This window comes from Carcharodon carcharias, chromosome 23 (genome assembly GCF_017639515.1).
Source record: "Carcharodon carcharias isolate sCarCar2 chromosome 23, sCarCar2.pri, whole genome shotgun sequence".
NCBI classification, from domain to species: domain Eukaryota; kingdom Metazoa; phylum Chordata; class Chondrichthyes; order Lamniformes; family Lamnidae; genus Carcharodon; species Carcharodon carcharias.
In genome coordinates this window covers 2,621,226-2,644,409 of record NC_054489.1, presented here as the reverse complement: position 1 = coordinate 2,644,409, position 23,184 = coordinate 2,621,226, and the positions used below count along the sequence as shown (strand labels likewise).

Below are 23,184 nucleotides of genomic sequence, written 5' to 3'. Positions count from 1 at the left end.
GGTACAATTCTTAAAAGGGTGCTGAAGCAAAGGGACCTGGGTGTATATGTGCATAGATCATTGAAGGTGGCAGGACAGGTGGAGAGAGCAGTTAATAAAGCCTATAGTATCCTGGGCTTTATTAATAGGGGCATAGAGTATAAGAGCAGGCAGGTTATGCTGAGTTTATATAAGCCACTTGTTAGACCTCAGCTGGTGTATTGTGTACAGTTCTGGGCACCACACTATAGGAAGACAAAGTGTAGAAGAGGTTTACAAGAATGGTTTAAATGTGGAGAAACTTCAGTTACGAAGATCGATTTGAGAGGTTGGGGCTGTTCTCCTTGAAGAGAAGGTTAAGAGGAGATTTAATAGAGGTGTTCAAAATCATGAGGGGGCTCGATGGAGTAGATAGGGAGAAACTGTTCCCGCTTGTCAAGGAATTGGGAACGAGAGGGCACAGATTTAAAGTGATTTGCAAAAGAAGCAAATGCAATGAGAAAAAACTTTTTCACACAGCGAGTTTTTCAAGTCTGGAATGCCCTGCCTGGAAGTCTGGTGGAGGCAGGTTCAATTGAGGTATTCAAGAGGGCATTAGATGATTATTTTAATAGAAACAATGTGCAAGGGTACAGCTAAAAGTCAGGAGAATGGCACTAGGTCATAATACTCATTTGGAGAGCCAGTGCAAACACAATGGGCCGAATGGCTTCCTTCTGCACTGTAACAATTCTGTGACTTTCAGGGGAGGTACAGCATGGGGTTAGATACAGTGAAAAACTCCCAAGTTTTCTACATCAGCAGCACCATCTCTTCACTGCACCAATGAGAAACGTTTGTATTTCTACACCAGCCACCCTGTGGTTGCTCTGACTGAGTTACTGCTGTTTTTTGTTGAGTCATTCCTACTGGGAACTGAAACTGAAATTACTAAACACATTTCACAGGAGACTTCCATCCTAGCAGTCTGCCCCCAACTTAACCCCAAGTCCTGGAACAATGGTCAATGTCTGAAATATTGCAATATCTAGTTTTGCTAGGTGCCAGGTACAAACACTGGATTATCAGTGCATGATCACTCCACAGTACTGCCTCAGTATTACATGCCATTGTCTTCCACTCTCCATTCATCCTCCAACTTCCTCCTTGCACCCAGGCTTCAGAGTGTTTACTAACAGGCGGTGGAGAGTAGGAGTGATTGAAGGAGCAGGATAGAACGTGATGGAGGGCGGGATAAATGTTGGCAGTACCTATGGAAGCAAACCCTAGCAAATGAGCGAGTTTATCACAGGTGCAGTACCAACATCAACTTTCTCATGGAAAAGCTGCTGCACAGAGGCAAATTTAAAGGGAACAGATTTCTTTATTGATTCTGCACAGATGGGCCTGAGTCAGTCTGTTCATACTTAAACTTTAAAGGTGCTGCTGCTGAAGGAGAATCTAGGAAGATTTTCTGTTTAATGAATTTCTCCCTTGAGTAAATTCACTTCCCTCAGGCCCAGGGAGCCCCTGTCCTATTGCTGCACTTCAACATCAAAGTTCTTACCTTCAGAATGAAACTCTTGCCGTGATATGGAATTTCAAACGTGTAAACAACATCACTGTTATCCTGTAACAGAGATTCCAGATTAACAAGATTCTTCAAACCTCACACTTTCCTCTTCTTATTCATCATACACTGTCAGTTGCACAAGAGAATGTAACTGAAAGAGACTTCAGAACTGGAGTCACAAACAGACTCCATGCAATCTGCAAACTTCATACACCAAACAGCAATCACTGTCTGACTGGTCTCTGGACTTATTTAGACCACAAACAAGACCACATTGTGATAAATATTCCATCCATGCTCCAGACCCGAATCCTGACAAGCATCACCACATGGGAGCTTAACTTCCAAAGCAAATAAGTAACTTACATTTAGGGCAATATATATTCAGGAGTGAATGAGAAGCTGCGATCAAATCAAGGGGTTCATATTAATTCCTCACCCAGAATGCCCAGGTCAACCAACAAAATAGTCAGACCTCCTGTCTGATTTCTGACTGACATTCTTGGAGTGAACACAAATTCCCTTCAGGCCACTCTAGATGCCACCTGAATTGGGCGAACCTTCACTAACCCTGTGTTGATCACACCAAGCAGCTCCAATGGAGTTGGTTGGCCAGTGACATGTCTGAGAGTTCAGGAAGTTGCAGCACAAGAAGAACTCGGAGGGATTGGCAGGCAACACATTTAAACACAAACAATGGAATAGTTTAAACTGTTCCATTGCAATTAAAGATTTTGAGATTTAACATGGGCTTTTTATTTGGAAAATTAATATTAGTGATTCTATGGCCGTTAACAAATTAAATTCCACCATCAGCCTGCCCAGGACAGAAAGGAGCTCTGCATTTGTGCACCTTATAAGCACGACTTCAGGAATTTGAATTGTTTAACAGTTACATCTGTGGGTGCTGTACAGAAAGTCTGTGAAAAGTCAAACATCCTGCTGTAAAACACACATAATAGACCGAGAAAGTGTAAAGCAGAGGCTTCTGAACAAGCTCACAACCAGTTACTCACATTCGCTTTCTCAAACTTCCAGTGCTGCTCCTGCCCTAGTATTTGTTCCATCACTTTCATTGCCTCTTGACCCTGACGCACGTACTCCTTCTCCTGCAGAAAGAAAACATCAGTGACTCTCTCCGTCCCGGCCAGTGACCCCCCTCCCCGTCCCGGCCAGTGACCCCCCTCCCCGTCCCGGCCAGTGACCCCCTCCCCGTCCCGGCCAGTGACCCCCCTCCCCGTCCCGGCCAGTGACCCCCCTCCCCGTCCCGGCCAGTGACCCCCCTCCCCGTCCCGGCCAGTGACCCCCCTCCCCGTCCCGGCCAGTGACCTTCCTCCCCGTCCCAGTCAGTGGTTCTTTTGATGTGCTGGTCAGTGACTCTGGTGGAAGATGTTTAATGATTGAGTGAACCTCTGGAATGTATTTCCAGGTGGTGGAATGGGTGAGGATTCTACGCATCACCATCAAGAGGGAGCTGGAGCAGTTCTGGACCAAGGCAGAAATCGCATTATATAGAGAACAAGTGATCACACCCAGTCTGTGAGATCTACTGAGGGGGTTGAAGTGGGATGTTCAAGACTCTCCCAGCTTACTGATCTTGGGTTTTTTTTTGTTTACTCTTTCATGGGATGTGGGTGTCAATGGCAAGGCCATCATTTGTTGCCCATCCCTAATTGTCTTTGAACTAAGTAGTTTGCTGGGCCATTTCAGAGGGCAGTTAAGAGTCAACCACATTGCTGTAAGATAAAAGCAAAATAGTGCAGATGCTGCAAATCTGAAATAAAAACAGGAAGTGCTAGAAAAACTCAGCAGGTCTGATAACTGCTTCTCTCTCACAGATGCTAAGTTTCGAGTTCGTATGACTTCTTCAGAGCTAGAGGAGTAGAAATGTGATGAAATTTATACCATTTAGGGGGGTTGGGGACTCGGACTCATACCCTTAAGCCCTCACCTCATCGAATTTCAGGCTCGGCACGATGCTGCACTCTTCTTCCGCCACCTTTGTCTCAGTGCTCACTTCTTTGGGCAGAAGCCCTCCCCCGTTTAACAGATCCTTTCACCTGCCTCCAGTATTCTCCCTCCCTCTGGCCTCTTACCTGCTCTTGATCTTTTCATTGAGATCTGTCAACGTGACATCAGTCGTCTCAATTTCTCTACTCCCCTCACCCACTCTAACCTGTCTCCTTTTGAGCTCGCCGCACTCCGTTCTCTAAGGTCCAATCCTGACTTTGTTATCAAACCTGCTGACAAGGGTGGTGCTGTTGTTGTCTAGCGTATTGATCTCTACCTCGCAGGGGCTGAATGCCAACTCTCAGACGCTTCCTCCTACCTCCCCCTGGACCATGACCCCACCACTGAACACCAGCCATTGTTTTCAGGACTGTCACCGATCTCATCTCCTCTGGAGGTCTTCCCTCTACAGCTTCCAACTTCTTAGTCTCCCAACCCCAGGCAGCCCGCTTCCACCTCCTTCCCAAAATCCACAAACAGGACTGTCCCAGTTGGCCGATTGTGAGAGCCTGTTTCTGCCCAGCGGAACTCATTTCTTCCTGTCTTGACTCCATTCTCTCTCCCCTTGTCCAGTCTCTTCCCACCTACATCTGCGATTCCTCCGACACTCTACATCATTTCAACAATTTCCAGTTCCCTGGCCCCAACCGCCTCCTCTTCACCATGGACGTCCAATCCCTCTACCCCTCCATCCCCGACTAGGATGGTCTGAGGGCTCTCCATTTCTTCCTCGAACAAAGGCCCAAACAATCCCCATTCGCCTCCACTCTCCTCCATCTGGCTGAATGTGTTCTCTCACTGAACAATTTTTCCTTAAACTTGTCTCACTTCCTCCAAGTAAAAGGTGTGGCTATGGGTGCCTGCTTGGGCCCCAGCTATGCCTGTCTCTTTATGGAGTATGTGGAACATCCCTTGTTCCAGTCCTACTCAGGCCCCCTCCCACAACTCTTTCCGGTACATCGATGAATGTTCTGGTGCCGCTTCATGCTCTTGTCTGGATCTGGAAAAATTGATCAATTTTGCTTCCAATTTCCCCCCCTCTATCACCTTTACATGGTCCATCTCCAACACTTCCCTTCCTTGGCCTCTCTGTCTCCATTTCTGGTAATAGACTGTCCACCAATATTCATTACAAGCCTACCGACTCCCACAGCTACCTCGACTACAGCTCCTCACATCCTGCTTCCTGGAAGGACTCCATCCCATTCTCCCAATTCCTTCGCCTCCGTCGCATCTGTAACAATGATGCCACTTTCCGAAAGGGCACTTCTGTCTTCCTTCTTCCTTAACTGAGGTTTCCCACCCACTGTGGTTGACAGGGCCCTCAGCCACAGCTGACTCATCTCCCATGCCTCTGCCCTCACACCTTCCCCTCCCTCTTAGAGCCATGATAGGGTTCCCCTTGTCCTTACTTTTCACCCCACCAGCCTCCACATTCAAAGGATCATCTTCTGCCAACTCCAGCATGATGGCACCACCAAACACATCTTCCCCTCACCACCACCCCCGTCAGCATTCCATAGATGCCGTTTCCTCCAGGACACCCTAGTCCACTCCTCTTCCCCTTCCAACGGCACCTTTCCATGTAATGGCAGAAGGTGCAACACCTGTCCCTCTACCTCCTTACCATTCAAGGGCTCAAACATTCCTTTCAGGTGAAGCAGCGCTTCACTTGCACCTCCTTCAATTTGGTCTACTGCATTCGCTGCTCCCAATGCAGTCTCCTCTACACTGGGAGACTAAACCTAGATTGGCTGACTTGCGGAATACCGTCACTCAGTTCACAAGCATGACCCAGACCTTCCTGTGGCTTGTCAATTCAACACACCACCCTGCTCTCATGTCCTCCTTTGGCCGGCGGCAATGTTCCAGTGAAGCCCAACGCAAACTGGAGGAACAGCACCTCATCTTCCGATTAGGCACTTTACAGCCTTCCAGACTTAACATTGAGTTCAACAACTTCAGACCATGAACTCTCTCCTCTATCTATACCCCCTTTTCATCCCTTTTTAAAACTAATTTTTATTTTTTATCTGCTTATTTTTATTCATTGTTTATCTCCTTTTTCTATCCTCTTCCCCCCACCCCACCTGGCCAATCTGTTACTTGTTCCATATTGTGCTTTCACAGAGCGCTTACCCTTGTTATCCTTATCAACACATTCTGCTTTGTCACCTTTATGCCACTATCAGCACCTTTTTTAGCCCTTATCACTACCATTAACACTCCCTTTGTCTTTTTGCCAATGACATCTTTGTCAATCTCTCCTTAGCCCCCACCTATCGCTGACCTTCTGTTCTTCACATTTCTACTTCCCTTTAGCTCTGAAGAGTTATATGGACTCGAAATGTTAACTCTTTCTCTCTCCACAAATGCTATCATACTTGCTGACTTTTTCTAGCATTTTCTTTTTTTATTTCACTTTGCTGTGAGTTTGGAGTCACATGCAGGCCAGACTGGGTAAGGATGGCAGGTTTCCTTCCCTAAAGGACATTAGTGAACCAGATGAAAACAAAAATAGCTGGAAAAACTCAGCAGGTCTGGCAGCATTTGCGCAGAGGAACACAGTTAACATTTCGAGTCTGAATGACCCTTCAACAGAACTAAGTAAAAATAGAAGAGAGGTGAAATATAAGTGGGGGTGGGACAAGTAGAGCTGGATAGAGGGCCAGTGATGGGTGGAGATAATCAAAAGATGTCACAGACAAAAGGACAAAGAGGTGTTGAAGGTGGTGATATTATCTAAGGAATGTGCTAATTAAGGTTAGAAAGCAGGACAAACAAGGTACAGATAGCTCTAGTGGGGTGGGGTGAAGGAATCAAAAAAGGTTAAAAGGTAGAGACAAAACAATGGATGGAAATACATTTAAAAATAATGGAAATAGGTGGGAAAAGAAAAATCTATATAAATTATTGGAAAAAAAAGCGGGGGATCGGAAAGGGGGTGGGGATGGAGGAGAGAGTTCATGATCTAAAATTGTTTTTTTTTGTCTTACTGTTTATTTTGTCTCTCCTGTGAGATTACATGCTGCAAGTTGGGAAGAAGGGGTGATGGAGGTAGGTGCAAGAAGTTGAGGGGGGGAGGTGGAGGCGCAGGGGAAGGGGAAGAGAAAGTAGGGTGGAAAGAGGGCGAAAGATTTACAGAATAAACAGTAGCAGTACTGGAACTCAGAATCAGGCTCCCTCTCCCAACTGCCTCACACCCCCCCACCCCACCATTTACTGCAGTTTATTATCCCATCAGAATTTGGTTTAAACATTTATGATTAGCTCTTACCTGAGGCGTTACTGCTCTCCTTTCAATACTGTCGCCTTCAAACTCATCGTCAGAGCCTGTCAAGTGAAGCAGGTTTATAATAGGAGTGGAACAAAAATACCAGCACACAATGAGGGACTGAATGGCCTGTTTTTGTGCTGGAACATTCGATGAATAAGTGAATAAGACATAGGCTTTAACTATCCTTGGCCAATTCAGCCCACAGCTTAATATTTAGGAAGTTGGTATTTTTCAGAGGCAATGAATACAAACATTTACAAAAACAATAAGGCCAGACAAAGCACCCTAAAACACATACTAATTTCCCCATCCTCAACCTGCCCTCTCCCTCTTTTCAGCCTCTCTCAACCCTGCCCTTTCCCCATCCTTTCTTCTTCCTGCACACTCCCCGCTGCCTCACAGCCATGCTCCCTCCCTGCCGTCCCTGTTTCACTCAACCCACAGCATCCAACATGCCCTTTCCCCACCTGCCTTATGCCACCTTCTCTGTCCTTCACCAAAGCTCATATTATGAAGTGAGAAGCAGCCACACAATAAGCTACCTGCAAAGGATTCTGGCGGAGAGTAGAACAGCCCCTCGGATACAACTCTTGGGTACAGAAGGGGTGAATGCACTGACTGTGTGTGTGTCGTCTGGTAAACTGTGAAACAGACAAATTACATTACATCCAGGCAATTAGCTGGGGTAATAAAGATTAACATGGTCAAAGCGACCTTAGCGTTCACCTACACAATGCAACCAAAAGTAAAAATATAAAAAAACAGCAATATAAAAATTACAACATTAATAAAGGGACTGAGCGATACCTAGTGTCCTGATATAATTATCCCTCACCTGGATATTACAGCAACAGTGAAGGAACAGTGATATATTTCCATGTCAGAATAGTGAGTGGCTTGGAGGGGAACTTCCAGGTGGTGGTGTTCCCATGTGTGTGCTGCCATTGTCCTTCTAGATGGTAGTGGTTGTGGGTTTGGAAGGTGCTGTATAAAGAGCTTTGGTGAGTTTCTGCAGTGCACCTTGTAGACAGTACACATTGCTGCCACTGTGCATCAGTTGTGGAGAGAGTGAACGGTTGTGGATGGGGTGCCAACCAAGCGGGCTGTTTTGTCCTGGATCGTGTCAAGTTTCTTGGGTGTTGTTGGAGCTGCACTCATCCAGGCAAGTGGGGAGTATTCCATCACATTCCTGACTTGTGCCTTGTAGATGGTGGACAGGCTTTGGGGAGTCAGGAGGCTAGTTACTCACCACAGGATTCCTAGCCTCTGACCTGCTCTTGTAGCCACAGTATTTATATGGTTAGTCCAGTTCAGTTTCTGGTCAAAGGTAACCCCCAAGTTAACTGTGGGAGATTCAGCGATGGTAATGCCATTGAATGTCAAAAGGCGATGGTTAGATTATCTCTTGTTGGAGATGGTCATTGCCTGGCACTTGTGTGGCACGAATGTTACTTGCCACTTGTTAGCCCAAGTCTGGATATTGCCCAGGTCTTGCTGCATTTGGATATGGACTGCTTTAGTGTCTGAGGAGTCACGAATGGTGCTGAACATTGTGCAATCACCAGTGAACATTCCCACTTCCAACCTTGTGATGGAAGGAAGGTCATTGATGAAGCAGCTGAAGATGGTTGGGCCGAGTATACTACCCTGAGGAACTCCTGCAGTGATGTCCTGGAACTGAGATGATTGACCTCCAACAACCACAACCATCTTTCCTTTGTGGTAGGTATGACTCCAACCAGCAGAGAATTTTGCCTCTGATTGCCATTAACTCCAGTTTTGCTAGGGCTCCTTAATGCCACACTTGGTTAAATACTGCCTGGATGTCAAGGACAGTTACACTCACCTCACCTCTGGAGCTCAGCTCTTTTGTTCATGTTTGGACCAAGGCTGTAATGAGATCAGGTGCTGAGTGGCCCTGGCTGAACCCAAATTGAGCATCAGTGTGCAGGTTATTGCTCAGCAAGTGCTGCCTGATAGCATTATTGGTGACCCCATCCATCACTTTTCTGATGATCGAAAATAGACTAATGGGGCAGTATTCGGCCTGGTTGGATTTGTCCTGCTTTTGTGTGTACAGGACATATCTGGGCAATTTTCCACATTGCCGGATAGATGCCAGTGATGAGCTATACCAGAACAGTTTGGATAGTGGCACGGCAAGTTCTGGAGCACAAGTCTTCAGTACTATTGCTGGAAATATCTTCATAGCCTTTGCAGTATCCAGTGCCTTCAGCTGTTTCTTGATATCATGTGGAGTGAATCGCTTTGGCTGAAGGCTGGCAAGTGTGATACTGGGGGCCTCCGGAGGTGGCTGAGATGGAGCATCCACTCGTCACATCTGGCTGTTGCAAATGCTTCAGCCTTATCTTCATCCCAAGGCTCCTCCATCATTGCGGATGGGGATATTTGTGGAGTCTCCTCCTTCAGTGAGCTGTTTAAATGTGCACCACCATTCACGACTGGGTGTGGCAGGACTTAGATCTGATCCATTGGTTGTGGAACACTTAGCTTTATCTATCGTTTGCTGCTTATACTGTTTGGCACACAAGGAGTCCTATGGTGTAACTTCACTTGGTTGACACCTCATTTTTAGGTATGCCTGGTGCTGCTCCTGGCATGCCCTCCTGCACCCTTCATTGAACCAGGGTTGATCTCCTGGCTTAGTGCTAATGATAGAGTGGGGGACATGTTAGGCCATGAATTTACACATTGTGGTTGAAAACAATTCTGCTGCTGCTGATGGCCCACAGCGTCTCATGGTTACCCAGTCTTGAGTTGCCAGATCTGTTCAAAATCTATCCCATTTAGCACGGTGGTAGTGCCACACAACACGATTGTGGGTTTCCTCAATGTGAAGATGGGGCTTCGTCTCTACAACGACAGTGCGGTGGTCACTCCTACCGATACTGTCATGGACAGATGCATCTGCAGCAAGCCGTTGGTGAGGATGAGGTCAAGTATGTTTTTCGCTCTTGTTGGTTCCCTCACCACCTGCTGCAGATTCAGTTTAGTAGCTACATCCTTTAGGACTCAGCCAGCTCGGTCAGTAGTGCTGCTACCGAACCACTCTTGGTGATGGACATTGAAGTTCCCCACCCAGAGTACATTCTGCACCCTTGCTACCCTCAGTGCTTCTTCCAGTTGGTGTTCAACATGGAGGAGCACTGATTCATCAGCTGATGGGGATCGATACGTACTAATCTGCAGGAGTTTTCCTTGTCCATGTTTGACCTAATGCCATGAGGTGTCATGTGGTCCGGTCAATGTTGAGGACTCCCAAGGCAACTCCCTCCCGACTGTATACCGCTGTGCTGCCACCTCTGCTGGGTCTGTCCTGCTGGTGATACTCAGTAATGGTGATGGTGATGTCTGGGACATTGTCTGTAAGGTACGATTCTGTGACTAAAAATGTTAGGCTGTTGCTTGACTAGTCAGTAAGGCAGCTCTCCCGATTTTGGCACTAACCCCCAGAAGTTAGTAAGGAGGACTTTGCAGGGTCGACAGGGTTGAGTTTGCCATTGTCGCTTCCAGTGCCTAGGTTGACGCTGGATGTCCGATTTTATTTCTTTTATACTTTTTAGCAGTTTGCTAGGCTATTTCAAAGAGAATATAAAATGCAACCACATTGCTGTGGGTCTGGAGTCACACTTGGCCAGATCAGGTAAGGACGGCAGATTTCCATCCCTAAGGAACATTAGTGAACCAGATGGGTTTTTAATGACAAATGTCCTTTAGGGAAGGAAATCTACCGTCCTCACCTGGTCTGGCCTACATGTGACTCCAGACCTGCAGCAAGGGCAATTGGGGATGGACAATAAATGCTGGCCTAGCCAGCCATGCCCACATGTCATGAACAAATATAAAAAATTATTGAATTCTGCTGTGGGAGATTCAACCCTGGGTCCCCAGAGCATTAACGTTGGTCTTTGGATTATTAGTCCAGTGACAGTATCACTACACCATGCCTTCCCTATTATACAATATATGCAGATAATAAGATAATATGTATAAATCACATAGCAGTGGTTATAAACCCAGGTGATCCAGTGAACATTAAATTTCTGTAACTTTGCAATGCTGGTTCCCAAGGAATATTACTTGTGTTTTATATCACAAGGATCAGGGATCAGTCATCCTGTTAGATGACTCCATCATGATCATTCTTACCCAATGTTTACTCTCAGTTTGATAACTGAGTAAATATTAGGGAATGATAGTAGCCGGGAGATGCTGTACACCACAATCAGAGAGAGAGAGAGACAGACAGAACAGCAAAGGATCAATGTTATTTCGATTAAAGCAAGAGTGAAGCATTTACTCACATCGCTCATCCTCTGCCTCTTGAATTAACACTTTGAAATCAAGAAACCAGGTCTCCAGCCAGGCGAGGACAAAGGAGACAATCGGGAGAACATAGCCAAATGCACCCCTGGTCTGGAACTGGATAAAGAGAAGATCCATATAAGTACCACCCTCACTCATTCGGGAACAGCAGTATCACAGTGTACTGCAGCACAATTAAACAGCACACAAACTTGGAAATATCCAGCTCAGGAAAATATGTCATGGACACACAAACAATCAGGCTCACCACCAGCAACAAATCCAGTACTGGAGAGGAACTGTCCCACCAGGACAGGCAGCTCTTCTGCTCCAGTTATTAGATTGTCTTCCACTATGATTGATTGGTGGGAGTGTTGTGAATTGGGATTTAATGGTGCCGATCACCTGGCCGCTTGCTTTGTTACAGCTGACTCACAGAGCACTGTATCTGCCCATGTGGCAGTGATGCCAGGGAGCAGAGGAATGAAATTCATTGGCCCAAATGTGCTTAATTGTGCTTTGTAATCTCTCTGAAAGTGCACTGGATTAACAATGGATGGGGTGATGATTGGTTCAGTTCCTAACCTGCTTTATTCCACAGTAGATAAAACATACAGAAAGCATGGAGTTTGATGAAAGTGACTGGATCAGATCAGTACAACATTTGTTTGCGTGTTGTTGCAGGAATAACGAGGTCACATCCACTTGCCCACTGTGGCGAAACTTATTGATGTAGCAGAAGACACGCCACACTGTCCTGATAACAGTGCAGAGGCTATTTCCGCCTCACAGCTTCTCTGTGATATTCCTGGGTTACAGCCCTGAAATGTTAAATCTGTTTCTCTCTCTACAGTTGGGGCCTGACTTGCAGTATTTTGCTTTTGCACAGGGAGCAAAAGATCACCTTTACGCAAAAGGCATTTTTAGACAGCTCGTGTTGGGTCCTGATCATTGACTAAATGGACAAAGAGTCCTGAACTTTAACAGGGAGCCACAAGACTCGGGGTGTCCAGGGCTTCACTACTTCCAAGCATTTAAAACCAGCAATTGTCAAACACACAACACTGCTTCAAACTTTAAATGGTTCTTTCCAAAACTTCCAGGAATTAACTCACTGGATCATTAACAGTCAGGCACGGTGAATGAAAGGGAAGGCCATTCTATACTGGAATTCTCTGTGGCGTCTGCGAGAGACCAATGTGCAAAGCAGATCAGTAAGACATCTGACCCTGATAGCAAGGGGCACTGGGGCGTTTTGTTACAAACTTATGAGGTAATATTCAAGACCACCCCGACTGTGGAAACAAATATAGCACAAAAATAAGGCACAGCGAGAGAGGAACAATCATAAAATGTAAGTTTCCCTACCCGAATTGAAAGAATGACTTTTATAATTAAAAAGCCGCTGGTAATCAAAGTGGTGACCTATAACAAAACATAAGAGTCAGAGGTGGTACTGATGCAGAGAGCTGCAGGCCATTCAAAGCAGGAGTGAGCTTAGCAATAACCTACTCAGTCACTCCTCCAACATATCCCTTACATCCAGACTAGTCCAGAAAATCAAGAGGCATTTCTAGGTACCCCACCCAAGATATCCCTCCCTGTTCACTGATTTGTTAAACTAACACATTCAGCAGATGTACCCTTTATCTTCACAGGATCTTACAGCATGGTAGGAGGCCATTCATCCATCGTATCTGTGCTGGTTCTTCAAAAGAGCTATCCAATTAATCTGACTCCTCTGCCCTGGTTTACTGCTCCAACATAAGCTGTTCCCACCTGTGATCAACTCAAGAACAGGGGCCTCATTTATAAATTATAGGTTATTAATTCATAATTAATAAGAAGCTTTAAATATGCTGGAGACACTGACCGTTACTCTGACAGCGGAAACTCTGGCCAATGATGAGTGCTGATCGTTACTCTGAGAGCGCAGCCTCTGGCCAGTGACAATGTTGATCGTTAATCTGTTGACTGACTCTGAAGTTAATGCTTCTACTCTATCTCCAAACGAGGTCAGCTAGACCCGAAATGGAATCTGGGGCCTCTGTGCACTATCCTGCTCAGTACCATACCAGGCCGTGTAGCTAAACCATGAGAAGACCTGACAGATACCCATCATTTTATTTCGAAGCATCCATCACCAGATCACAAACATCTCAGATCAGTAAATAAGTTGGTGTGTGAGAGGGAAGCCAAAACACTGGACGAAAAATGAAGCAGGTGTTAAATATCTCATTGGACCCCACAGGAAATTTGCTCAGTGAAAGTCACATGAAAACTTATTCTTTACTTAAGGTCACACCCTGAAAATGAAATTTTAAAAAATGAACCCGTAGAAATATTTAGGTCAGTCAGTGTCTAAGACAGATTAACAGTTCATGTGTGTGCCCATAGCCAGAGCTGATCGAAAAACATTCCGAACTCAAATCCTGACTGACTTGCTATGTATTTTCAGCACTTTCTGTTTTTCGGCCGAAGTGGAGTTGATTTCTGCACCTCCCATAAGTCTTTTGCCCCACTGGCCTGTTGTAAATAGTGTGAACAGACCTGCAGTTCGAAGAGAACCGGCTCAAATACCACCAATCCTCTACCCTCCACAAACACAGGTACAAAGAGCAGTGAAAGTTCTCTGGGATCCTTACCGCAATCACCCACCAGTGACGGAGTCTCAGAAGGGCGTAGGCAAGCAGCAGTACCACGAAGCGAAACAAAGCCAGTGACTACATGGGACAGAGGGACAAAAGGTGAATAATTGTTCAAAGTGAGGCAGGCTAGAATGGCGTCATTCTGGTTAGATAGAATGCGATACTTACAAATATGTCAAAGAATGAAGTTTTGAAATCATAATTTAATATTTCATCCTCTAGATTTTTTTCAATGCCACCATTTGTCTGAGAAACAAAGAAAATATTAAAACTTTAGAGTCAGTGTTTTTACCAAAAGAAATGCAGAGAGATCAGAAATACTACCCAAACCCCTCAGATCTCTGCTCACTGAAAGGTGGAGGCTGACTTGCTCAGCCTCCAGTTCACTCTCTGTGCTAGGAGGCAGAAAGATCAGCTGATTATTTAGCAGTGACTTGCATTTAATTCAGAGCTCTGAAGGAGAGTCATACAAACTCGAAACTTTAACTCTGCCTTTCTCGCCACAGATGCTGTTGAGTTTTTCCAGCATTTTTTGTTTTTGTTTCAGGTTTCCAGCATCCACAGTATTTTGCTTCTACCAGGAGAACTTCCGTGATCTTCTTTAAATATGCCATAGGAAATTTGATATTCGTCTGAAAAAGGCAGATGGAGCCAACAGTGACTCTGTACAGTTACTGAGTGACCCTTACCTTGAATAAAACCTTGAATAAACAGAGACTCTGTACTGTTTCACAGAGTGACCCTTACCCTGAATAAACAGTGCTTCTGTAGTTACATAGTGAGTGATCCTTACCCTGCATAAACAGTGACTCTGTACAGTTACACAGAGTGGCACTCACTCGGGATAAACAGTGACTCTGTACAATTACACAGAGTGGCACTCACTCGGGATAAACAGTGACTCTGTACAGTTACAGTGAGTTACCCTTACCCTGAATAAAGAGTGACTGTACAGTTACACAGTGAGTGACCCTTACCTTGAATAAACAGTGAACTGCACAGCTACAGAAGGAATGATGAATTCACATCGAAGTTCAGTTTTTAAATACAGAAATGAGCTGCTTGAACTGTATTTGTAGTCACATGTTTATAATTTGAGACTGAGGACATAGAACAGAAAAGTTGTGTGAACCCAACATCACAGTTTCTGATAAAAACAAAAAAACTGCGGATGCTGGAAATCCAAAACAAAAACAGAATTACCTGGAAAAACTCAGCAGGTCTGGCAGCATCGGCGGAGAAGAAAAGAGTTGACGTTTCGAGTCCTCATGACCCTTCGACAGAACTTGAGTTCGAGTCCAGGAAAGAGCTGAAATATAAGCTGGTTTAAGGTGTGTGTGTGGGGGGCGGAGAGATAGAGAGACAGAGAGGTGGGGGGGGGGTGTGGTTGTAGGGACAAACAAGCAGTGATAGAAGCAGATCATCAAAAGATGTCAACGACAATAGTACAGTAGAACACATAGGTGTTAAAGTTAAAGTTGGTGATATTATCTAAACGAATGTGCTAATTAAGAATGGATGGTAGGGCACTCAAGATATAGCTCTAGTGGGGTTTTTTTTATAATGGAAATAGGCGGGAAAAGGAAAATCTTTATAATTTATTGGAAAAAAAAAGGAAGGGGGAAACAGAAAGGGGGTGGGGATGGGGGAGGGAGCTCACGACCTAAAGTTGTTGAATTCAATATTCAGTCCGGAAGGCTGTAAAGTCCCTAGTCGGAAGATGAGGTGTTGTTCCTCCAGTTTGCGTTGGGCTTCACTGGAACAATGCAGCAAGCCAAGGACAGACATCTGGGCAAGAGAGCAGGGTGGAGTGTTAAAATGGCAAGCGACAGGGAGGTTTGGGTCATTCTTGCGGACAGACCGCAGGTGTTCTGCAAAACGGTCGCCCAGTTTACGTTTGGTCTCTCCAATGTAGAGGAGACCACATTGGGAGCAACGAATGCAGTAGAAACTTAGCCACTCCTTTCAAGTGAAGCAGCATTTCACTTGCATTTCCTCCAACTTAGTCTACTGCATTCGTTGCTCCCAATGTGGTCTCCTCTACATTGGAGAGACCAAATGTAAACTGGGCGACCGCTTTGCAGAACACCTGCGGTCTGTCCGCAAGAATGACCCAAACCTCCCTGTCGCTTGCCATTTTAACACTCCACCCTGCTCTCTTGCCCACATGTCTGTCCTTGGCTTGCTGCATTGTTCCAGTGAAGCCCAACGCAAACTGGAGGAACAACACCTCATCTTCCGACTAGGGACTTTACAGCCTTCCGGACTGAATATTGAATTCAACAACTTTAAGTCGTGAGCTCCCTCCCCCATCCCCACCCCCTTTCTGTTTCCCCCCTTTTTTTTTCCAATAAATTATAAAGATTTTCCTTTTCCCACCTATTTCCATTATAAAAAAAACCCCACTAGAGCTATACCTTGAGTGCCCTACCATCCATTCTTAATTAGCACATTCGTTTAGATAATATCACCAACATTAACACCTATGTGTTCTATTGTACTATTGTCGTTGACATCTTTTGATGATCTGCTTCTATCACTGCTTGTTTGTCCCTACAACCACACCACCCCTCCACCTCTCTGTCTCTCTATCTCTCCGCCCCCCCACACACACACCTTAAACCAGCTTATATTTCAGCTCTTTCCTGGACTCGAACTCAAGTTCTGTCGAAGGGCCATGAGGACTCGAAACGTCAACTCTTTTCTTCTCCGCTGATGCTGCCAGACCTGCTGAGTTTTTCCAGGTAATTCTGTTTTTGTTTTGTTATCACAGTTTCTGATCCTGTTCTGTGTCTGTGCTGAAGACAAAACACTCACATTCAACTCGATAATCCACAGGAGGGAAACAAACAGCAGGTCAAAGGTTACAAAGAGACAGAAAGTCCTGCGGACATCAGAGATTGCTTTCTTTTGCTCGAGTGATTGGCATTGTGCTGGCATCCTGTTATGGCTCTGACAGTATGATGCGTTGATTGAGGCAATGGTTGGGAGACTCTGCTCCAGTTGCTCCATCCTATGTCCTTCTCCCCATCTGACATCAGGTCCCTTAGTCAAAGGCAGCTCTGCAGAGCAAACAACAGCAGTGAAAACTTGAGATGCACACAATGAGAGGGAAGCAGTCAAACTGCTGGGGATAATCAATCACATCCAACTTCAAAACACTGTCTCCAACCAGTGTTCACTATTCGCCCAGACACAGCCCCAGTCCACACAGGGTTCTGTAGCTGCCTGGTCTACAATCATTGTACTTCCAAAATTAATTAATTAGCTGAAACAATTCCAGATATTTTGCCCAGATCCTGTGCTTTATAAATACGAGTGTTAGACAGTCAGCAGAATGGTCTCAGTTGATGAGTTCACTGCTCAGTGTTTTACTGACACACGCAGTCCCACAAGGTCTCAGTTTCTATCGTCAGTTTGTGGCGATAGTCAATCACAGCCAGGTCAGGGGTTGCTGCATCAAAGGCAGTGAGAATAAATAACCAATTGGTGTTTGGATCAGTTTGGCAGCTGTGACGTCCTACATAGTTGAATAACCTGACTCTCAAAGTAAATGGCACCTTGGGTAAGGTGACAGGTGTCAGTCCCCACACAACCACAACTCAAGAAGTAAATGGTTTCTGAAGACAAACAAAAGCCTGACAACAAGACTGGCCTCTCTCCCTCCCTACCACCAGCACACCCTACCTTCTATTCCAGAAAGCCAACTGGTGAAGGATAGAACTGGGGTCAATTTTTATGCACTTTCATATTTATTTACAGAGTCACACATTACAAGCGTACAGTTCCTAACCCAACAACCACAGTTTCTGTCTGTGTTTATTTATAGGGGTCAAGTAAATTGACAGTTCACACCCACCATCTACATACAGCCAAACACAATTAATGTAGAACACCCTGCTCACTGCCCCAGTCTCTTCAATACATGGCATGCACAAGCAAACAAGAAATGGGGACACACGAGTTAACACAAGGAGTTAAGTGTAGTAAATTCAATTCGGCCATGTTCTAGGTTGGGCATTCAGCAAACTCTCCTCCAGTTTCTTTACACAGAATCATCCGCTCACACTTATCGTACAGCAGACTGTGCAAACAGGAACCGAAATAACACCAATCTGGTGTAAGGACATCAACACACATAGTAATCACATGGGTGAGTGAAGGCAGAAAGGACACTTGGCTGCTGTTTTTCCCAGTTTCTGACACACCGGGAACCAGTTACGGGCAACAGTCTCATAAATGTTGATCTTGTGGATGGGCTGGCCTGGTGCTGCAGTGCTGGTAGACACTCTGAGCTTGGCACATGATGGTGCTGTAAGGATCATTTTTGTACAAGTGCCCATTTCAGGAATGGCACAAATCCGAGGCCGCTGGTGGTAGCTCCTCATTGCAACAATGACGGTAAGTCTGCACATACCAAAATGTCAAGATTCTGGCACCAAACACAGATGCAGGGATCCATAGGTACCAGCGCCATTGTCTGTGGACTACCTGCTCTCAGACTGTCACAGTTTCAGCTCTGCTCCTACAGGGTCAGACCCTGCCTCTTTAGATTGGCATGCTTTCATTTCAAATTCTGGCTGTTTGCCATCTTCCAAGGCCTTGTTGTACTGTTTACATTGCTGAATCCAGCTCTTCACTCAGCCTGGGAACTACACAGCTCCCTCCTGAGGAATCACGATGGTAGACCTCAGGGGCCGAAACTATCAGCCCAGAAACCAGCAGCAGCTCACAACTGCTGAACTCCTAGATTTGATCTGGAGCCACTTCTAAAATGGCAAGTCAACAGGAAGAGGGACTTCGGAATCAAAACCAGACCCTATTTCTCTATGGTCAGTCACAGGTACACGAGGAGGCCATTCAGCCCCTCCAGCCAGTCCCATTCAATCTGCTCCAATCTGTCCCTCAATGCCTTTTACCCAGCTTTACTTCAAATCCCTTAATACTGTACAGACAACCCAGCAAAAATCTATCAAAAACAAAAACAGAATTACCTGGAAAAACTCAGCAGGTCTGGCAGCATCGGCGGAGAAGAAAAGAGTTGACGTTTCGAGTCCTCATGACCCTTTGACAGAACTAAGTAGAAATAGGAAAGGAGTGAAATATAAGCTGGTTTAAGGTGTGTGTGTGTGTGTGTGTGTGGGTGGGGTGGGGTGGGGGGGGAGGGGGGGGGGTTGGGTGGGGGGAGAGAAGTGGGGGCGGGTGGTGTGGTTGTAGGGACAAGCAAGCAGTGATAGAAGCAGATCATCAAAAGATGTCACAGACAACAAAACAAAAGAACACATAGGTGTTGAAGTTGGTGATATTATCTAAACGAATGTGCTAATTAAGAATGGATGGTAGGGCACTCAAGGTATAGCTCTAGTGGGGGTGGGGGGAGCATAAAAGATTTAAAAATAATGGAAATAGGTGGGAAAAAGAAAAATCTATATAATTTATTGGAAAAAAAAGGAAAGGGGAAGAAACAGAAAGGGGTGGGGATGGAGGTCAAGACCTAAAGTTGTTGAATTCAATATTCAGTCCGGAAGGCTGTAAAGTGCCTAGTCGGAAGATGAGGTGTTGTTCCTCCAGTTTGCGTTGGGCTTCACTGGAACAATGCAGCAAGCCAAGGACAGACATGTGGGCAAGAGAGCAGGGTGGAGTGTTAAAATGGCAAGCGACAGGGAGGTTTGGGTCATTCTTGCGGACAGACCGCAGGTGTTCTGCAAAGCGGTTGCCCCGTTTACGTTTGGTCTCTCCAATGTAGAGGAGACCACATTGGGAGCAACGAATGCAGTAGACTAAGTTGGGGGAAATGCAAGTGAAATGTTGCTTCACTTGAAAGGAGTGTTTGGGCCCTTAGACGGTGAGGAGAGAGGAAGTGAAGGGGCAGGTGTTACATCTTTTGTGTGGGCATGGGGTGGTGCCATAGGTGAGGGTTGAGGAGTAGGGGGTGATGGAGGAGTGGACCAGGGTGTCCCGGAGGGAATGATCCCTACGGAATGCCGACAGGGTGGGTGAAGGGAAGATGTGTTTGGTGGTGGCATCATGCTGGAGTTGGCGGAAATGGCGGAGGATGATCCTTTGAATGCGGAGGCTGGTGGAGTGATAAGTGAGGACAAGGGGGACCCTATCATGTTTCTGGGAGGGAGGAGAAGGCGTGAGGGTGGAGAGACCAAACGTAAAATCTATCAATCTCAGTTTTAAAATTTCCTGCTGCCTCCCAACCTCCACAGCTTTTTGGGAGAGAGTTCCACAATTTCACTCCCCTCTGTGTGAATAAAGGCTTCCTGAAATCACCCCTGAACGGCCTGATTCTCATTTTTAGGTTCTGCCCCCCCCCCCCACCCCACTCTCTCCACCCCCACCCCCGACTCTCTCCTCCCCCCACCCCCCCACTCTATCCTTCCCCCCACCCCCTCTCTCCCCCCCACCCCCACTCTCCTCCCCCTCCCCCACTCTCCTCCCCCTCCCCCACTCTCCCCCCAACCCCACTCCCCAACCCACCCCAACTCTTCCCCCCCCACGCCCACTCTCCTCCCCCCTCCCCCTCCACTCTCCTCCCCCCTCCCCAACTCTCCCCCTCAACTCTCTCCCCCTCCCCTCCCCCCCCACTCTCCTCCTCCCCCTCCCACCTCCACTCTCCTCTCCCCCCCCCACCCACCCCACCACTCTCCTCCCCCCCTACCCACCCCCCCACTCTCCTCCTCCCTCCCCCCTCCCCTCACTCTCCTCCCCCCCACTGTCCTCCTCCCTCCCCCCTCCCCCCACTCCCCGTACTCTCCTCCCCCCTCCCCCTACCTCCCCCTACTCTCGTCCCCCCTCCCCACTCTCCTCCCCTACTCTCCTCCCCCTCTCCTCCCCCCTCCCCTCTCTCTCCACCCCCTCCTTCCCTCCCCTCCACTCTCCTCCCCCTCCACTCTCCCCCTCCACTCTTCTCCCCCTATCCTCCCCTCCTCCCCCTCCTCTCTGTCCCCCACTCGTCCCCCCAATCCTCCCCTCCCACCCCTCTCTCCCCCCTCCCCCCCTCTCCTCCCCCCTCCCTCCGCTCTCCCCCTCCACTCTCCCCCCACCCCCCCCAACTCTCTCCCCCTCCCCCCAACTCTCCCCCCATCCCCCAACTCTCTCCCCCTCCACTCTCCCCCCACCCCCCCCAACTCTCTCCCCCTCCACTCTCCCCCCACCCCCCAACTCTCTCCCCCATCCCCCAACTCTCTCCCCCTCCACTCTCCCCCCACCCCCCCCAACTCTCTCCCCCTCCACTCTCCCCCCACCCCCCCCAACTCTCTCCCCCTCCACTCTCCCCCCACCCCCCCCAACTCTCTCCCCCTCCCCCCAACTCTCCCCCCACCCCCCCCAACTCTCTCCCCCTCCACTCTCCCCCCAACCCCCAACTCTCTCCCCCTCCCCCCAACTCTCCCCCCACCCCCCCCCAACTCTCTCCCCCTCCCCCCAACTCTCCCCCCACCCCCCAACTCTCTCCCCCTCCCCCCAACTCTCCCCCCACCCCCCAACTCTCTCCCCCTCCCCCCAACTCTCTCCCCCTCCCCCCAACTCTCCCCCCACCCCCCAACTCTCTCCCCCTCCCCCCAACTCTCTCCCCCTCCCCCCAACTCTCCCCCCACCCCCCAACTCTCTCCCCCTCCCCCCCAACTCTCCCCCCACCCCCCCCCAACTCTCCCCCCACCCCCCAACTCTACCCCCACCCCCCCCCAACTCTCTCCCCCTCCCCCCCAACTCTCTCCCCCTCCCCCCAACTCTCTCCCCCTCCCCCCAACTCTACCCCCACCCCCCCCCAACTCTCCCCCCACCCCCCAACTCTCCCCCCACCCCCCCCCAACTCTCTCCCCCTCCCCCCAACTCTCTCCCCCTCCCCCCCAACTCTCTCCCCCTCCCCCCAACTCTACCCCCACCCCCCCCCAACTCTACCCCCACCCCCCCCCAACTCTCCCCCCACCCCCCCCCAACTCTCTCCCCCTCCCCCCAACTCTCTCCCCCTCCCCCCCAACTCTCTCCCCCTCCCCTCCCCTCCCCACCCCCTCACTCTCTCCCCCTCATCGAATCCTTTATCTTAAACCCTTCGAGTCCGGTCCCAGGACCAGGCTGACCACAGTCCGGAGGCTGAGTCCGGCCAAGTCCACCCACTGAAGTTCCATGAAGCAGCTGGTGCCTCCGGGGCCTCCTCACTCACTCACTCACTCACTCACTCACTCACTCACTCACTCACCGGGGGGCGGCCTCTCCCTCCCTCCTCACCTCACCTCAGGCGCGCGGGTGCAGTCCCGGAAGCTGCTCGCGCTCCAGTCCCGGAAGCTGCTCGCGCTCCAGTCCCGGAAGCTGCTCGCGCTCCAGTCCCGGAAGGTGTCACCTCCATAACGGACCCCGGCCCAGCTTCCGGGCAGCAGCCACTCGCGGCCTGGAGAGCGGCTGGGTTGTCCGAAGCCTCTCTCTCTCCAGTGGAAGTAAAGCCCGGGGCCAGAGGAAGGTTTTTTTAAAAAAATCAACTAATTTCACCCGTAAGGAAATCACTGACGTTAGCCTACGTTTTACTTCAATGCCGTTCATGTCTTGTTTTTTAATCCTTTAAGTTTTGAAGAAAGGTGGATACTTAATGTTATAGAATATATAACATATAAAGTGACTTTACACAAGTCATTCCAAATATATCTGAGGACAATATCTTTAAACCTTCATATCTACCACACTAAAGTATATCTAGTGTATGTGTGTGTTTGTCAAAGTTCCAAGATCAGGTAGTTATAGGATCTAAAGCGATATTTGAGATGCTGCAAAAACCTGCAGGTTTGGTCCCTGTTCCAGAATTTATTTATTTATTTATTTATTTATTTATTTCAATACCTGACTTGATGATGGGATGAAGCGTTCAACGAGTTTTCGTCTTGACCGTGTTTGTACCAGTGACCAACACCCCCTTCTCAGTGCCACTCTCCCCTGTATTCATTCTGACCCAGCCACTGACAGGATGTGCTGCACTTTGCTTAATTCTAAAACGGAGAGATGACTGGAGAGTCAGAGACTCCAGGGGAGAATGGTTTAGAGCTGGAGTTGGAACTGTGAGGTTTGATGAAAGGGAAAAGGAAGATCAAATAGGACAGTTTAATTAGAAATTAGACGCAAGAACAGGAGGAAGTCCAAAGAAGCACTGATCATATCACTGTTCACAAAATGATAAGGACTGTAGGAAAGAGATGACAGGGAGATGGATCATCTTGATCACTACATCCTATCTCCAGTCAGGTTGGTAGAAGCACTGGAAGAGCTTCCCAAACATAGGATTGATAATCAAGTGTTGGAATTGAGAATTTAAGATATTGAGGAAAAACAACTGTTTGAGACAGAACAAGAAACCAAGCTTCTTGGAGCTGCAGTGATGCACAACTTACATTTCAGTA

At 47.7% G+C, this 23,184-nt stretch overlaps 1 protein-coding gene across 5 annotated transcripts in view; it reads right to left on the bottom strand.

Annotated features, from left to right (window-relative positions):
- The window catches only part of stard3 (StAR-related lipid transfer (START) domain containing 3), a 33,056-nt gene extending 10,948 nt beyond the window's left edge, over positions 1-22,108 (bottom strand). The window contains exons 1-10 of one of the 5 annotated variants that reach the window (XM_041173606.1): positions 22,033-22,108; positions 16,610-16,854; positions 13,961-14,038; positions 13,790-13,867; positions 12,513-12,569; positions 11,144-11,261; positions 7,361-7,459; positions 6,819-6,874; positions 2,548-2,640; positions 1,526-1,588 (exon numbers count right to left, since the gene is read on the bottom strand). In XM_041173606.1, the coding sequence (XP_041029540.1) occupies positions 1,526-1,588; positions 2,548-2,640; positions 6,819-6,874; positions 7,361-7,459; positions 11,144-11,261; positions 12,513-12,569; positions 13,790-13,867; positions 13,961-14,038; positions 16,610-16,804 (837 nt within the window). In that variant the 5' untranslated portion in view covers positions 16,805-16,854; positions 22,033-22,108. Of the gene's footprint in view, positions 1-1,525; positions 1,589-2,547; positions 2,641-6,818; positions 6,875-7,360; positions 7,460-11,143; positions 11,262-12,512; positions 12,570-13,789; positions 13,868-13,960; positions 14,039-16,609; positions 16,855-18,786; positions 18,850-21,998 lie in introns of those variants that run through there. The other 4 variants (XM_041173607.1, XM_041173610.1, XM_041173609.1 and 1 more) reach the window with 4 other exon arrangements.
- Positions 22,109-23,184: the final 1,076 nt, after the last annotated feature.